This window comes from Strix aluco, chromosome 11 (genome assembly GCF_031877795.1).
Source record: "Strix aluco isolate bStrAlu1 chromosome 11, bStrAlu1.hap1, whole genome shotgun sequence".
Classification (NCBI taxonomy): domain Eukaryota; kingdom Metazoa; phylum Chordata; class Aves; order Strigiformes; family Strigidae; genus Strix; species Strix aluco.
In genome coordinates, this window is record NC_133941.1 from 18,555,119 (window position 1) to 18,573,039 (window position 17,921).

At 46.4% G+C, this 17,921-nt stretch overlaps 1 protein-coding gene across 9 annotated transcripts in view; it reads right to left on the reverse strand.

Annotated features, from left to right (window-relative positions):
• The window catches only part of LOC141928359 (6-phosphofructo-2-kinase/fructose-2,6-bisphosphatase 4), a 53,514-nt gene extending 35,674 nt beyond the window's left edge, over positions 1 to 17,840 (reverse strand). For 3 of the 9 annotated variants that reach the window (XR_012624736.1, XM_074836432.1, XM_074836431.1), the window contains exon 1: positions 1,840 to 1,985. Coding sequence is in view for 4 of the 9 variants with exons in the window: in XM_074836432.1 (XP_074692533.1) it covers positions 1,840 to 1,945 (106 nt within the window). In the remaining 5 variants the exon portion in view is untranslated. Of the gene's footprint in view, positions 1 to 74; positions 194 to 1,839; positions 1,986 to 11,592; positions 11,666 to 16,341; positions 16,365 to 17,681 lie in introns of those variants that run through there. The other 6 variants (XM_074836434.1, XM_074836436.1, XM_074836438.1 and 3 more) reach the window with 6 other exon arrangements.
• Positions 17,841 to 17,921: the final 81 nt, after the last annotated feature.

The following is a 17,921-nucleotide window of genomic DNA, read 5'->3' on the forward strand; positions in this document are numbered from 1 at the left end:
AGCTGCTCTTGAGGACAAGAAATCCACTTTCAACTTGAGCTTATATTTTTTGAACAGTAACATTTAACAGTTACCTGTAGCAGCAGAGAACTGGAACAGGTCAACCCAACCCTGCCTGCCCCACACCACCGGGTCTGGGCAGTCCATCCTCAGCTGCTGCAGCACGGCTACAGGGCCCACAGGTCACACTGCCTCATCAGAGCACGGGGCGATGCACAATACGTGGAAATCTGAGGATAAGGGACTCTGCAGCACCCTTGCACGGGAAAAACTACAAAGCGTTCCCAGTTTGCTGAAACAAGATAGATGGTTTTATCAAGGAAGAGTAAGTTCTGCTCCTCTCTAGGCTGTTTGCAATTCTTGTGTATTACAAATGACTGCAGACGTATCATGGGCAGAGCTGCAAGAGCAAACGCAAGCAAAAGGATTAAAAAATGTATTTCCAAATCTGGTTTTTTAGCCAAAAGTTTTTTCAAGTATAAGGGGTCTTGGGTATAAAAAATTACAGAATCCTACAAAAAAACAAGATACGTGAAATAATTTTAAGTTATAGTCAAGAGAAGCTAAGTAACTCTGCCAAGACTCTGTACGTCACCAGATTACACGTGACCAACATGCAATTTTGTTCTTGCGGGGTTTTTTTTGTAATACAGTGTGTCAAAGCTGTAACAAATGTTATTTTGTTTGGAAAAGAGAGTCCACATTAAGGCCAAAACGAAGCATTCTCCTTAGCGTGTTTACAAGAGCAATTATACACACTTTCTCACCCTTTTCCTACCTCAGCATTCATCTCCTCTTAACACCTACTATTTTTCAGATGCTGGAGTAATTCAGTTCACACAGAAAAGCACGCCTGCTTGCCTAGCAGAAACCGAGGAAGTTTAGGCTTTTTTTTTTTTTTTTAGCAAGGGCTGGACCAAAGCAAGACTAGAGCCGAGAGGCAGCAGCCCATGGACGCCTGCCATTCCAGCAGAGCCCTCAGCTCTGTCAGCGAAGCCTCTTTGCATGACAAATAAAAACAATTCCACACTACAAAGCCCCTTTTGTCTGCAAAACTGCCGTGTACTGAACCTCAGTTATTGGGGGGGGGGGGGGGGGGTGAGAAGAAAAAAAAACCCGCGAGGCAAAGTTTGTTAATAAACTATGGTTTACAAACTGCACAGCCAAAGCCTTTAGAGGCTGATGACTTGGTTGGCTGCACCTCAAAATAAGGAAAGCCATTAACTCATACAACAGACGGCCTGATACAGCACTGGCCTTAAAAGAAAAAAAAAAAAAAAACTAACAAAAATACAGTGACATTTTTAGGCCTCTCTTCAGGAAGAATATACTGAACGGAAAGGCTGCTTGGAACCAGAGCGCTTAAAAAAAAAAAAAAAAAAAAAAGAGAAGCCACCAACAAAAGCAACTAGGAAAGATACTCTTCCCAGCCAAGCTTTGTTGCCAGCCGTTGGGCACAGATCCAGCCGCTTCGGGGTTTTCTGTCTTCCTCGGCGTTTGAGCCGACCCTCCACGGGGGACCGCGGCCGCCTCACCCAGAGACCCGCCGTCCCCGCCGCGACCATGAGCCGAGCCCTGCGCACCAGAAGCGCGATGAGCCCGGGCTGCGCGCTCGGCGGGGACGGCGGCGGGGGGCCCTCCCGGCCCCGGCCCCTCACGCCGCTCTCCTCGCACCCCGTTGAGGCCGAGTCGCCCCAGGGAGAGGCTCCGCGGGGCCCGGCTGCGGCCCAACCGAGGAGGAGGAGGAGCGGCCGCCCGGGGGTCCCGCTGACAGCTGCCGCCCGCCGGGGCTCCGCCAGCGCGGCCCGGGCCGGCCCCCCCCGCCGCCGCCCCGCTCACCGCCGCGCTGGGCGCTGTGCCCCGCCGGCAGCCCGTTGTCGTAGGGCTCCCAGGTCTTCTGCAGCGGGTTCTGCGTGAGCTCCCGCGCCGGCGACGCCGCCGCCATCCTCGCCCGCCTCCCGGCTCCCACTGCAGTGGCGGCGGGCGGGGCGGGGCGGCACCGCCCCTCAGCGCGGCGGGGGCGAGGCCGGGCGCGGGAAGCAGCCGCCGCCGCCGCCGCCCCCCCGCCCGCAGCACCGCGCTGCGGCGGCGGCCCCGGCCGCCCCGAGGCCCCTCAGGCCGAAAGGCCCCGGCGGGGCTGCACTCCGCCCCGAGGCGGCGCCCCCGCGCCCTCAGGGGAGCGACCTCCCGCCGCCCCAGGCCCTTGGGGCAGCGGCCTGGCGGGCTGCGCCCGGGTCGCGCCGTTTGTTTTTCCCATCGGCTCCTCCCAGCGACCCGCTGCGGGCGGCCCCCGGCCGCGGGAGGAGGAAGCCGGGGGTGGGCAGGCGGGGGATGGCGTTTGCCCCAGGCAGAGCAACGCACCTGCGGGAAAGCGGCTTTTTATAAAGCCCTCAAATAAACGCCCAGGGAGCCTGCAATGTGTTCTCTAAGAAGGCATGCACTGAACGATACATTTCCTCCAATTAAACTCTGTTTTGGCCTGAAGGCTAAATGAATATCGATGCAGAAAACCATAAATAAACAATAGGTTTCTAACATCTTGTTTGGCTACCAAAAACCAACTATGCACAAATTACACTGGAAAGATCCTGTGCTGCAGTGAGAGCAGTGGTGTGGCCGAATACAACATCTAGCCGTCACATTTCCACATCAGCTTTACAACCGAGAGAAAGCCAGTTCTCTAACTGGGCTGAGCAAAGTCCTAAAAAAGCTCAGTATTTCACTATTACATACATCTCTATTTTATAGAAGATAAATGCAACACACTGAAAATAATGGTAGTAAAGTGCAATTCACTCTCAGGCGCTCAGACATATGACACTGGCTTAAATACAAATGAAGGTCCATACGTTATATATATATTTTTTTATATATATACACTACTCAAACTGAGCATCTGAGGATCATTTTTAGTTTTTGTATTCCATTACAAGCTAAAACATCGCTTTCTAAACAACTGAAAATCAGTTCTCAGAGACATTTGGTGAGACACCCACGGAGAGTTAGCACTGTTTTTCCAAAATCACGTTTCCTTGACCTGCCCTACCCTCTTTTCAAAGTCGATTTCCTTCTCTTCAAGACTGATTACAGTTTTCAACTGTAGGCACCTGCATATTTTCACCCTAGCATTTTCTTCCTGATTTTGAGTTGATAGCCAAAGCAGGGAGCAGCAGAGGGGTTACAGGAGTTACGTTACAAGGGTCAGAAAACTTGGAGCAGAGAGAGGGAGTTTTTGAACACTTAAAAGCTCCTTGGTTTCTTCTATTAAGTATGTATTTTACTTCCAACAGTTGCCAAAAGAGTTACGAGCAGAACAGTTTAACCTGTGTTCCAGGTTAATCCCAAAAGCCGGTCTCCTCTGCGCACACAGAACATTGCAACAAACAGATCACTGACTCCAGGGTAGTGTCCAGCATCAGGCCGTGCCCGCCTCACCCCCGATCACAGCAGGGCGTGCCGCCACCAGGATGCTCCAGCCTTCTTAAGTGTCTCCACAAAAGCCAGGCAAGTCCACAACAGGTGTAGTAGTGACAGAAGTAAGAGATTAACAGGAATGCTGACTTACAAAATACACTTCTCAGGCTTGTTTTACATACATCGAGTAGAAAACGTAAGAAATCCTTCCAGTCTCTAGAAAGAAAGTTTGCACCTCCTTTCTGCAAATCCACACAGTGCACAAGAACTGCAACTCTGCTCAAACACCTGCCTCGCAGCTGAAAACACTGACCTGATGTTGTTCACACAAGAACAGTGTTTTTCAGAGGTCTGCAGGGTGAATTACCACATTTCTAAGTCTTGTCCCCCAAGCACGAGGCACACCATCAGTGAACTCTCTTCTTGCCCAAGCAGATTTAATCCAGTGACACCTGCACAAAACTTAAGTAAGGGTTTGTCCAGGTGTTTATAAAGACATTGGAGGTGTGCATGGACACCTGCTAGCCTTTATTCCTGTAAGGTAGAGATTTCAGCTTGATTGATAACAAACTTATGCTGTTATGTTGTCAAACTTATTTAAGGATTAGGGTTTTTTTTTAATAACCTCAGTGCAGTAGTGGGCTATTTGACTGAGGACACAGAGAAAGCAAATACAGAAATCTTGTGCCACTCACGAGGTCTCGTTTCAAAACATGGTTTTCAAGGGCACTACATTCAGTTCCTAGAAAAAGACAGAACAAATAAACATTGCTCATTAGATTCCCAGTAAGTGATAGAGATCACCCTCTGCACAATCACATTGTCATCCACCGCTGTCCCAATAGAGAGGCTTGAGAAGCAGGGCTGGTTCCTGCAGATGAAGTGCTGGAGAGTCGGCTTTGTTCACTGCAGGGAAACCACAAATAAGCCTCTACTCCTTGGAAGGCTTTTACACAAAGCTTCTGCTCTCAGGGCCACGCTGAGCTGAAAGCTTACCTGAAAAAGCACCTCTCCGCAGAGGCAAAGCATGGAGGGGAAAGGCAGTCTTGGCAAATGAACTGCTGCACAGAAACAGGACGTGCTTGAGCCGAGTAACTGAGTTATACTTATTCTTTTCAAACGACTGATTGACAAGACAGGAAACTGTTACGGTTTAATGCATACTGCAAGTGGTAATTATTTCTGAAACAGGGAGAAATAAAAGAGGAGATTGAACCAAAGCTTCTGCTTGATCATACAGAAACCCTACTTTGTATCTGTAAATAAGCTGTATCATATGGTAACCATATAATACGATATCTGCAAGTCACTTTCACAAATCTTTTTCCTAGTAAAGATATCACTTTATAGTCTGACAGCCTATAAAACATCCATAAACCACCCAACACCTTTGCCTCCTGTCTTTCCCCCATCACTACTCGCAGTAAGGAAAGGTGACTCCCCAGCCCTCCAGCGGCCCTCACCACAGCGGGCACAGCTCACCAAAGCCCCGTTCACAAACCCTTCTGCAGCGCAGAAGATCCAGCTGGAGACACCTGTAAAATGACTAAAGGGTGCACAGGCAGCGCCGGCGGCCCCACCGGGCGGTCTGGGTACGCAGGGTCAGCAAAGGAGGCCCCAGATGAAGCACGGCAGATGTTTCCCCACCGCACTTACAGCCCTGCCCGGACTGCGGCAATATCCTGTTCCTGCTCTCGCAGCAACGCCCGAAGAAGCTTTTTTGGGCAAGTTCCCGAAATACAGAGCACCGCTTTCAAGAGAAAAAGCTGCTAAAGCACAAGCTTCCCATTCCCTCCCCCAAACCTTTATTTAAAAAAGCCGTTTGCGAGGTTAGCCGCGCTCTCCACGGACCGCGGCAGCACAGACGGCGCCCGGCCGGTTCCCTGGCGTATTTACAACGCCCAGCGCCAGCCGGCAGCTCCCGCGGAACCCGAGCGCGGCGGCGGTAACTCTCCGCGCTTCGCCGCGCCCGCGGATCGCCTCCCTCCGCCCGGGGATCGCCGCCCGTACCGCCAGGGGCCGCCCTGGCACCGCCCGCGGCCACTCCGCGGGTGCGCAGGCGGCGGGCGCCCCCTGGCGCCGTGAGCCGCCCCACCGCGGCGAGGGCGGGCGGGGGGACACGGGACGGGACACACGGGACGGGGACCGGGACCGTTCGTTTCAACGGGCCGAAGGAGCTGCAGCGGCAGGTGGCCCGTGCCCAGAGTATTCCCCCGGGAAAAGCGAATTCCTTCACTTCTGCGTGTCAGAAACACGCAGTGAAGTCACGCTGCAAACACCGGGCCGGGAGACACCAAAGCTTCACAGAAGGCTCGTATTAAAATACTGGCTTTTAGGCAGCCAAGGTAGAGTCAGAGGTTACAGAATGCTACAGGGAAGAAAAGTCTATCTACTAAGCTTGAGTTATTTTCTCAACCAAATGAAAAAAATACAGATTACTGGGGGGGGGGAAGTCCACACTCGGAACTAAACATCCCCATTTCTTTCTAGATATTAAACACCATCAAATTATATTTCATCATTAACCTAAAACTTCCATTTCTCTAAAGCAATTATCTTTCCACAATGTCATGAGATAATTTTGTTGTCCCTGCATTATCAGCTCTTTACTTGCCACTTGGAGAAAACCAATAGCATCTGACCTCTACACGCACACAACAGGCAGTATGTAGCTGGCAAAAACCTGAATCCAGGCATTCTCTACTGCGACTGGCAGATTACTGTTCTAGCTAAAAGTAACAAGCAGGAATTCATTTAAATGATCCCATCCTAAAATAGGTACCTACATTTTCTACACGGTGCAATGGTGAGAGGAGGAGAGATCAGTCCTTATTCTCCCTTGAAGAAGGTACACAAAGGGGGCTGTATGCCCCCCCAGCTCCCAACAACTCTGAAAAACTTCAGCCCCATAGCACACCACAGCTTAGTTTCAGTACAGTTTATCAAGGCACAGAGGAACACTGAACTTGAAAAGATCATAACGTATGAATGTTATTCAAGAAACACAGACACGCACCAGCAGAGTCTTCAGCCACACACATCTTACATATCCAGCTTCGACATCCAACCAACGCTCCCTGATTCCACATGGACTAGGTGGCTCTGACCAGGTAACTGGCAGCCTGCTACGCTGCATCTCGGTATTTATATAAAGCATACAGGATAATTCCTATTGAACTTATAATTGATTTTCTCTTTAATAAAAAAAGTTGTCAAGTATACCTTCAGCAGGCTCGTGGCAGTCCTTCATTGGCCAAAATCTATGCAGCTGGAAGCATCACCTGAGGACAGCCAGCAGCAGCTATCTAATATACAAGGCTGTTACAACACTGCGAGCCAATTAGAAGAGATGGTGACCAAATACACAACTATGCTTCACCCTTTTTGTTTGCAAGGAACAACACTCCAACATTTCAAAACTGGATTTCAGGTGGAATGTGAGAGATTTCTCCCCATACACCTTATGGGTTGTAGTGCTGGGTTGTTGTTTTTTTTTTGTTTTGACCAAGCGTTTGTTATGGTGCTCTTACATGGCAAAAGGCTGCTGCTTATGGGCAATGACAGCATCCAAACTTGCAACTGCACTGAGTTTCCACTATAATGACCAGAACTATTGTGGAACAGATGGGACACTTGACCTATTCGGTCACATCCCTCACTACATGAGCACCTCCACAGAGGACAGCCTGCTCCCTCCCTCTGGTAATTCCCATATGCCTGAAGTAGAGATCAAGCCTAGCAGGTTTTTCCTTACTGTGGAAGAAGAGTCTTTAACAAGCTACCTAAAACACAATGCTGGTCTGCTAGGTATGCTGTCACCTTTGTAAGGCAAGTACTAACTCAACTTTGCTCTTCAATTGCCAAGGAAACCTAGAGATCAAGGAAGCAGCACTAGCAACCGAAAAGGTGGCTCTCTTCCTCCCAAGCTGTTCCTGAGCTCCTGGATGATGACAAAGACGATGCCTTGGGAACAGTCATCCCACAGAAGAGATCCCTCATGAGTTAAAGACTTCTCACACAGCTTCCCACAGAGAAACGAGTAAGTTCCTTCCTATGAAGAGCTTAGCAAGCACAGTGAGCAATCGAGGAAGTGAGATTATATTATTAGAGAGATTAGATTATTATTTTGCTATATTAGCAAAGTAACATATATTGATTCATACCTTCTCAGTTCAGTTTCTCAGGACTTTTTGTTACATCAACTTCTTAAATGAAGACTTCCCGTCTCCTCAAGACTGCCTATGGTGTTCTCCTCAACCAAAAGTACCAACCATCCCTTTTTGTTTTCCCACAGTCTAATATCCCAGGAGTCAAGCCAACAAAAATGACAAATAGCCCACTAAGTCCCCAAAAGTTTCAAGCATCCCACATGACAAGTTCAGCAGGTTCCCCATACCATCTTCACACGTCCCTCCATTTAAGACTTGATTCCAAACCAAATGAAATCACGAGGACCAGGCTTTGTGATACATGGCCCTAGCTCCATTTCTTCCGAGCTTAAACAAATAAGTTTATTACTGGCACTATCCACTCCATATCCTATCTCCTATCACTGCCTAAAGGGAAAAAGTTCCAGCTGTCTTGAAGGAGACTGCTACCTCAAAGACAAGCAAAGCCATTAAGGATTCACAACTAAAAAAGAATCTGCCCTCAGCAATACACACCTTTAGAAGTTATTTTATAAGAGTTCATTTTACTACTAGACTTCCTGGCTACAGATCAATCTACCAAAGAGAGTCAGAAAAAAAAAAACAAACACATACATAATCACGCTTTATATGAGAATGAGCTACTACTAAGAACAAGAAATCTCTTTGGTGCTAATTGGGGAATAGATTTAAACAACATCCAAGATCCCACACAGACAAATACAGATACTAGACAGATTCCTTAAACTGAAACAAAATACTATTCCTTAGCACAGATAAGGAAAATAACTCATACAAACAGATGTTGGCGTAAAGTAAATAGGTGAAAAAACAAGTTCCCATCTATTCTAACAATCACCAACACATCTGATACAAGGGAAGAGCTGACCGGGCTCAGGTACTCAGGAGCCTCACACCACACTTCTGTGGCTGGAAAGAGGGCTAATTCCCACACTAATTTGCATTCACTATATTTTCTTCATTGTCTACTGAAACATCGTGAGAGCTATTCATTGTACATGCAAAACGATGTAGCCCTTACAGCAGTGTTTATGTGTGGCTTGATTCCAGCACAGTTATGTCTTTTCAAATCCATGATGACCTAAAGATCAGAAAACAAACACCAGCTATACAAGGTTTTTTGTTGTAGGAAGTGTACCGATAAAGTCTTGTATAGGTTTCCACAGAACCCACATGTTGTACTGTATGCATATAAAACCTATCAGACAATCTAAGATTACTTGGGGAGATACAGGTTATCGGCAGAATGTCATCTCACCAACATGTGGACTGCATGAGAATCCCAGAGAATACACTGAGACTGACATACACAGTATTATCAACAACAAAAATATACACCTTGCTACACCGTCACTCTGTTCTTTCATTACCTTTATGTAAACCACTTGTGAAAGCGTGGCCAGAGTACTTTTATTATTTCTAAACATATAAACATGTTAGTTTAGATGTTTATCACATTTCAGAAGAAGTAATCGCTCTATTTAAAATGTGAGAGAAAATAAACATCTGGAGATAAAAACAATCAATGAGATGCCATTGGTCTCATGCAAAGAAGCTTCCTGTGTTAAGTCTAGCATGAGGCACAGATTTAAGGCTGGTCTGCATTCACTGTATTCTTTAAATCTGAAGGATAAATCACTAATTCTTTATACCTCCAGCCCAAGCAGCCACCTCCCATCTTCACCTCTGAGAGAACATTGAAATTATTTCCTTGAAAAATAGTCCAGATCCTCAAGTGGTGCTCCAGGTATTGCTTAAAACTATTTCCATCGTCACAACATTAAGCAACATTTTAAATCTTCCTGTTATAATGCAACGTAAAGGAAAGATGGCATCCATTATTCATGCTTTCTGAGAGCAACCCAGTGTTAAAAAACCCTTTGTAGCTTACTGTATACCAAAGACTTCAAACTATTTACATGAGGGGGTGTGTGCTTCCAAGAAGTGCAGAAAGAGGACATTAAAATACATGGCATTTGCACAAATTGCCCATTTACATTCACGAGTCTAGAGGGTAACTGAAAAAAACTGAGTGTCCAAGATGGTAAGTCTACTGAGGACAGTCGTTCCTACACATTGTTCTGGTAGTAGCCAATGTTGTTGCTACAGCAACAGCACGTACAGCCTTGCACAACCTCTGGATGGCTGGTGGGTGTACCCTGATACACTCTCGTCTTCCCTCGAAGTGGGATACAGCAGCAAGTCCGCCTACCCACCACTGCATCAGTTACGCAGAGTCTGTGATACAACCCAGGAAAACCAAGGCTTGATAAATTTGTAATATTCAAAAGAGAAGGGAAAGCACAAACATACTTGCATCCACTAGGATGTCTGTGCCTCTAGAACCTGCATAAAAGCAGTATCTGCTAAGCAGTCTGAAAGTGTTCCTTAAAACTCTCTATTCCTTTCCAGTCACACGGGAATATTAGAAAAACCTTTCCAATTCTGAGTTTGGGTTTGCTGTTATGAGTAAGAGCATAGTTAAAAGGAGCATAAGGAAAGCATTAGGAATTCTAAATAAAATAGACAACCCTTCTCCAGGCTGAAAGGCTTATGAATAATGCTCACTTACAGTTAGTTTTATATTAGATATTTTAACACGTCCTTTCATTCAGCCAGGGTGCCATGAATCCCACTTGTTTATAACAGCTAGATCTGAGCTGCTAAATATAAAAAATAGCAAAAGAAGGGCAGCTGCGTTCTCAGAATGGAACCAAAATACTTAACACTACCTTTAAAACCAAGCGCTATCAGGAGTACTTCAGGAGTAGAATTTCTCAGGACACCACTTTAAAGAAAAACATCTGTAAAACCTTATTACATGCATTAGGAAAGTTGTCTGATGAGCTAGAAAAGAAGAAATGTATTGACAATAAAGAGTACATAGAATTTGCATGTGATCCAAATGCGTGAAGTAAAAATAATTTTAAAAATGATGAAGGCTTTGGGATGAAGCTCCCTATCAGGTGGCAGCGTTTTAAAAGACAAGAGAACTTTGGAAGCACCATTCACGGTTTGGGGCTTGAAATACTGAATGACTCCTGATGGAGAAATCCAAGAGAAAAAGGCGAGGAGGAAGACAGCCGCTGGACCGGGTGACAAACCGTCAGGGGTGTAGAGTGCATCTGCGAGTCATCAGCACATAATAGAAGTTGAAACCATGTGAACGCGTGAAATAGGGCATGGGGAGACAAGAGCAAGACAAGGTCAAACTGTGGGAGGAGGAGGAGGAAACACTGAACGGGGCCGGGGAAAGAGTATCATGAAAGAAAGAAAAACAAGACCTTAGAAGCAGCATTGACTGTGCAGAGAGGTCACAGAGAACAAGAACAAAACAGGGGTCTTCAAATATTTCAGTGACATAACTAACGTGTAAATAGACAGAAGCACCCAAAATGGGCACAGAACAGAAAAGGCTGAGGTCGAGGTTGTACGATTTCATGTTGAAAGAGGGACTAGACTTGGCTGAGAGCGAGAACAAACGAAAAAGAGTGGGGAACGGGAGTTAAAGGTCCAACAGAGTATAGCACGCCAGCATACACTACTGTATAGGAGAAGTAGGTCACTAAGGAAAAAGCCCATGGCAACAGAAGTAAGAGCAAATGAGTTAACAGGTCAGGGACTGGGCCTGAAGTCTTCTACACGCACCTACACTTGTACTTAGTTTCATGCATGTCCCATAGGCAACGGAGACAGGAAAGCAGGGTTTTGAAAGTAGAGAATAAATCCCTCTGGAAAGCCAGCATGGAAAACTGACACTGACAGAAGGAGGAAAAAACTTCACAGCATATGTGACGCCAGCTGCCTCTGGAAATATTCTTAAGCTTTATGAAAAAGGGGCGTATCCATCCAAATAAAAATACAAGCAAACTAGAGCAAAGCTTCTCAGAAGCTACTGATTACAGAGATTATAAAAAAGCAAAATTAAGATTAATTTGGCAAACTGCAATGCTGTCACATAGTCTAAAACCTAGCACCGAAGGGGAAAAAAAATACAGGACAGACATACGGAGATCCAAAATGCTGGTGAATCTCAGTCTTCATAGCCTCCAGGGCAGACTTCTCGTCTTCTGTGTATTTTGCAGGTACAGCTAGATGGCTTATCAGCTTCCTGAGACTAACAGGATCAATACGTAGATGAGGAAGCTTAATAAGGATAATAAAATTACGACAGCCAAAATAATCTAATTTATGTAGCGCAGATAGGCTAAACAACACAAATGCTACAAATAAAAGGGGAAACATTTACCAAGTGACAGTTGCCAGCATAATATTAGCAAAGAAACCTTCTAAATTTATTTTTTAAAAAAACAAAACCCCTGGACTGTCTTTATATTCAAAAAAAACCCTTCGTTTCAGCACAAGTCTCCTTAGAGAAAATAAATCATAAAAAATTATTCAGGTGTGCAAAAGGCCATACTCCATCACATACAGCATATGTGAGAGCCTTTGGGACCAGAATGGGTAAATACACATTCAAAAATTTAAATATAAATTGAAAGCAAAGTTTATATGGCATATAAAGATGGAAAACAAAAAAAGAATCAAAAGCAAATAAGCACCCCAACCCTCACACTCACCACCTCCAGTGAAACACCAGCTGTCCAGGCTTGCTGGCTCCAGCCACCGCACAGCGGGTTGGGCTGTGTCCTCCTCGGGTCTCCCCCAAGGACATCTCAAGTCATTGACTGATTTGAACCTTATTTGACACAGGACAGAGGTCTCAAAAACATTAATCTCCTGCATTTTATTGAAAACTGGATACACCAAGAGAGAAGAGCTGTCCCGCCAACGCTCCCACTGCACAAAGTGCTTTGACCTGTCCCATCAGACACAAGACTGACACCAGATGAGGCCAAGTCATTGGAGCTTACCCAGCCTGGGGAAGAAAAAGCAATTGCAATCCCAAGACATGAACCCATGGAAGACATCTCTTCCAGAACTGCTTGAATTTTAAGCTCCTATATTCTAATGGCCAAACAGAACATTTCTCAGAGAAAAAAAAAAAAGGCAATTAGATCAATCCCCTACCAAAAATTAGTAATTACTTTAGCTGTAACAGGAGTGCTTGTTTCCTCCACGGCAAGGGCTGCCTTGCTGCTTTTCTCCCCTCCTCCTTCACCCCATCAGTCTTTCTCTCACAAGCCATCTGAAATTTTTTAATTGCAGGAGGTCACGAACCCCTGAAATCTCCCCATTGTTTTGGGGAAACCAGTTTCACACTGGTAATGGAAAAACTACAAAGAGCTTCTACTTTTTTTTTTCCTTTAATGCAGAAGGTAAATGTTGCAGAGCTCCATTCTTAAGAATATCCATAGGGTTCCCATGAACAACAAGTGTTGCTTGTTATTAACTGACAACATCAATTAGATTTCCAGGGATATATGATCATAAAAGAAAACTTAGAAGGAAGAAAGAGCCAGCCTTAAATCCAAATATTGTTGTGGCAGTGATAATTGTCAGAAGCAGTTTCAGATTCATTAAAACAACTCATGTTGTTGTGCTCCTTGATTAGTTTATGTCAATAGGGGAGTGTGTAGTCATATGGAAGCTTTTAACTATAAATAAATCACCACAAATATTCTGCCCTGGCATCCTTTGATTTAAACTACCCACTGGCAAACTGTATGGAATCCAGTCATGAGAATTTCTTGCTGCTTAAAGAAACCTTCCCATTTATGCACCTAAAACATATGCAGGATCGAGTCTCTGCAGTTTCAGTGCAGACTAACCCAACTAACAAAGTATGATGCTGTCTGCAGATGGAAGAATCATTCATGTGTGAATCCATTTCAAAAGATGCAACAACACAAGTGGCTTTTCCGAGCAAGGCAGAAATAGCATGTCTAAGTCACTTTTAGGTATCACTTTAGCAATACGTACCAAGCCAACAACAGATTTGTGGCTGGCAAGGGCGTGTTGTAACTCTAGTTTAGCAGAGAACAGCTGCCCGGGAGCCCGGATCACGCAGCTCTCCCAGCAGCCCAGCAATTCCCAGTGCCAAGGCACAACACCCATGAAGCCAGCTTCTAAACCATGACACAGACAAAGACTTGACACTATGCAGAAAGAGAATAAAATTCACATCAGAAAAGTATTATTTGGGAACAAGTTAGGTGGCCAACTTTAGAGTGAAAAAGGGAAATAAGAACCTAAACCCTAGTCTGGTTTACCCTTTCCTACCTTTTTGTACTTGTGCATGGCCTGTAAAGAAGATAGTAATGTACTGAATCATTTGGAAACTAATGCCACACAGTCATTTCAGATATCTAAGTAAGCAGTCGTGCTGAAATTACACCAACATGTACAAATTTAAAGCTGTAACACGCACATTATTTCCACAAGGGCACTCATGACACATCTGTCCCATTTTATTAATAAAACATTACAAAACATCCCTTTTATCTATCACATGGATAAAAGTCAGTTGCAATTAGGAGACTCATTGTTTGCATTCAGGACCTACCATGGCAGCTACACACTGAAAGACTTCAAGATTAATTCCACTGCATTGCTTCAGCTCCTTAAATTTCGCAGACACCAACACCCAGAAGAGCCCCCCATTCACTAGCTTCTCAAATAAGATATTAAGTCATTTGACATTATCAAAACACAACCATAAAGGCACTTATCACTGTTCACAGAATCATAGAATGGTTTGGGTTGGAAGGGACCTTAAAGCTCATCTAGTCCCACCCACTGCCATGGGCAGGGACACCTTCCACCAGCCCAGGTTGCTCAAAGCCCCGTCCAACCTGGCCTTGAACCCTTCCAGGGAGGGGGCAGCCACAGCTGCTCTGGGCAACCTGTGCCAGTGTCTCACCACCCCCATAGTGAAATGTTACCACAGCACAGGTAAGATTACACATTTTATGCAAAAACACAAGTATTTCTTCTCTTTGCATGGACACAAATTCACAGGCCCACCACATTACACTGATTTTACAGCCACATTGCACAACAACACCACCCGACAGCTACAAGGTCAGTACTTCACCAGCAAATACGTTAAGTACATCTGGAGATTAGTATTCATAATTAGCATGTGATTACAATATTTAGGGCCAGGTTTTGGCAGACACCCAAGAACAAGCCTGGTTATCAGCCAATGTGGCCCCGTGTGGTATCTTGTCAGAGTCAGCCAGGCCAGTGCTCCCCCTGAAATTATCCCTCTGCACAACCAAATCACACCTGAAATAAATCCACCACCTCTGAGAATAACAACCTGTGTGAAGCGCACAGGACTCTTCCCCATATCCTCACTTTGAGCACCTGACAAAAATTGAGTAAAACCAGGAATCAACTTAAATTACTTAATTTTAGCAGTTGTAGAGCCCAACTAGACAGACTAGTGAGTTTGAAGTTCCTTATTCTCTTTTACTCCCTTACACAATTTAATTTCTTAACCTCTTATGCTCTCAGAGACTGCAAGTCAAGTGTTATGTCTGTGACAAAAGGTTAACAGACTAATTATTTGACTTAAAATGGGAAAAAAGGCTTCTGGGGAAAACCAGAGCAAACCCAAGGAATCCAGCACTTCTGACCCATGGCTGGTTCTTCCTCAGTTGTATCTTGAGAATTTTTACCCTTTCTACTACATTTGCCTTGTGACTCTTCCCAAGGACCTGCCCCTCCCAGGGTATGAGGACACAAGCTTAGACTATATTCAGTAAATTAAAACAAGAACCAAAACATACACACACACAAACAAAACAAAAGAAAAATAAAGAAACCAAACATAGTGAGAAGGTGAGAGTATTCCACCAGGTCATTTCCTTCAGAAGAAAGCTGAAACATCCCCCAAATGCGTGATGTTTTCCAGCATTTAAAGTCTAGTGTTTATATTAATCTCAAAGAAAAAAAAAAAATCTGTGGACATTACATGCAGAGGTTAAGCCCCAAGGAAACCACGCAACCTCCTCAGGGAGCAATTTAGAACACATCCGTAGTGCTTCGTCAGCAATTAGATATCATCCACAAGTTGGATTTACCAAATCTCTTACTCATACGAGCAGAAGGAACATTGACGCAATCAAATTGAGAAAAATACTGGTGTAACCAGGCTGATTTTTTAAAATTAGATGGATGATACATAAAAAAAATAAAGTGCTAAAAGCACTTAATTCAACAGCATCCTACTGCTGGTAAGGGTTATATTTATAACTTAGTACTTTTTCATAACAAAATGTCCTATTTCAAAGCAGACCCTTCCTTCAAATGACCTCAAAGTTCTGAAACAAAGTCCTCCGTGAAAACACTTTCAGCTTTGGGCCCTCATCCTGCATAACTATCCCTACAGGAATGCTATCATTAGATGATGCGCCGATTTAAAAGGACCAGCACTTTATGTAAATGGATGTTATTGCTTTTAATTGCAGCCATAATTATGGGAGTGCCTCGCAACTGAGTAAGGCCACATTGAGCAAACTTACTGGAAACTTCGCAAACTGTTCCGCAACATATTGGATGAGCACCAGGAGTCCCACAACTGGTGTTTATTCAGTCCCATCTTCAGCTCTCTGCAGAGCACTACAAAATCAACTGACCCTACATGGGATTGCTTTGACTTGTACTTGGGTTAGTATGTTTTTGCCTCATGTTAACTAGTTTCTCTTCGACATCTAGCAATATAAAATGTTTAGTTCAGAATTAATGTTTTTAAAGATTTAAAAATCTTAAAAGAGTCTTCAAGTTTCTTCAACATTAACTTATTTTTGTCCTCCCCACACTCTGAAGAGACACACGAGCACAACAGGACCTGCTGGAGAGTCAACACTGAGCCAGGCTACGAGGTGTTGAGAATGAGCAGCGAGAGCAGTATCCACTTCAGCAGCTCCCCTGGCACAGCCAACAGATTACCGCTCATTGAAGACGCCGGTGCAAGCATCGTGCAAATGACCTGAGGAACAATGAAGGGCTTTCAGTTCAGCCATGGGCAAGTGGTGGCCCATCACAGCTGAATCAGGGTCCTCCCCTTAGTCCAGGTGGTTTGGAAATCACCAACCTTACTGAAATCCATTTCCATGCCCTGGGTTGGAGTCAGGCATGGACAAAGCAGGCAGCTGCCTACTCGAACGCGGCAGAAGCAAAGCGATGGCTGTAAACAACAGCAATCCTCTGAGTCACCGGGCAGGAGTCACAGCCACTCTACACCCAGTGACACCCAATTTTCTACAGCAGCAGGCAGCTCAGGGTGCCAGGCCAAGGCTCCCCGGTCCCGTTAACAGACCTGCGTACAACACCACTCCGCTTCTGCCTCCATCTCTGCTTCCCCGTCCTGCCCCACGGCTGCAGGAGAAGGCACCAGGCTTGTCTTCCAGCCTATGTAATACAATTTTCCTGGAAAGGGGGAAGCACACCCAGACACAACCAAGCCTGAGCCTGCGTTCAGAAGTTTTGGCGCACTTGCATCACAGCTGTCATCCTGCATTACACAAAGTGCCTCAGGAACACGCCAGACCCCTCGATCCTCAGGGAGAGCCAGCCCTTTCCAACTAGCCAGCAGCCAAATCTCACAGGGCAAGATAAAAAAGATGCAGATTACGTGTTTTTATGATGTTGCCATAGGGAAGAACAACTAACCGGTTGGACCAGCGTTTGCCAAAACACTGATTTTACAGCTTTCCTCGGCCAACAGAAGGCACCAACGCTTGGAGGAGCGCAACGTAAATACACCTTCCCACAGACAAAAACAAAATAAATCCCTCACAGCAAAGCAATCTCCAAAAATAACTCGGAAGGCAAGCAGCCACCGGTACGCTACGACTGCCTCTTTCCACGCCACATCCCCCCACCTGCCCCTGCCGTGGGCTCTTCCCAGCAGAAGCCGCGATTCCCGCTTCCCACCCCCGAGCCGCCGGTCGCCCTTACTCCCTGGCGGAGCTGGAAGGCAAAACTCCGAGCGGGGTGTCCCAGAAAACACGACCTTCCCCCTCGAGCCTCGCCCCGACACGCGTGGGGCTCTCCGGGGCTGGGGGCTCCCCCGCGGGCACCCCGCGCTCCGCAGCCGCGGGCGGGGAGGGACGGAGCGGCCCGGCGGGCGCCCGGCCCCAACCGAGCAGCCCCGGGGCGGGCGGGGAGGCCGCGGGAGGCTCCTACCTCGGCAGTGCCGGCCCTGCGGGCAGCCGCGGCGGCAGCCCCACATCTCCGGCGGAGGACGGCCCGGCCCGGCGGTGCGCGGCCGCGGGAAGCCCGCGGGGAGCCCGCCGGCAGCCGCTCGGCGCGGCGGAGGCGGCGGCGGGTCCTGGCCGCGGCGCCCCGCGGAGCTGCCCGCGGGTGTGCGCGCCCCGCGCGGGGCGGGGCGGAGCGGCGGAGACCGGCCCCGGGCAGCCCCCGCCC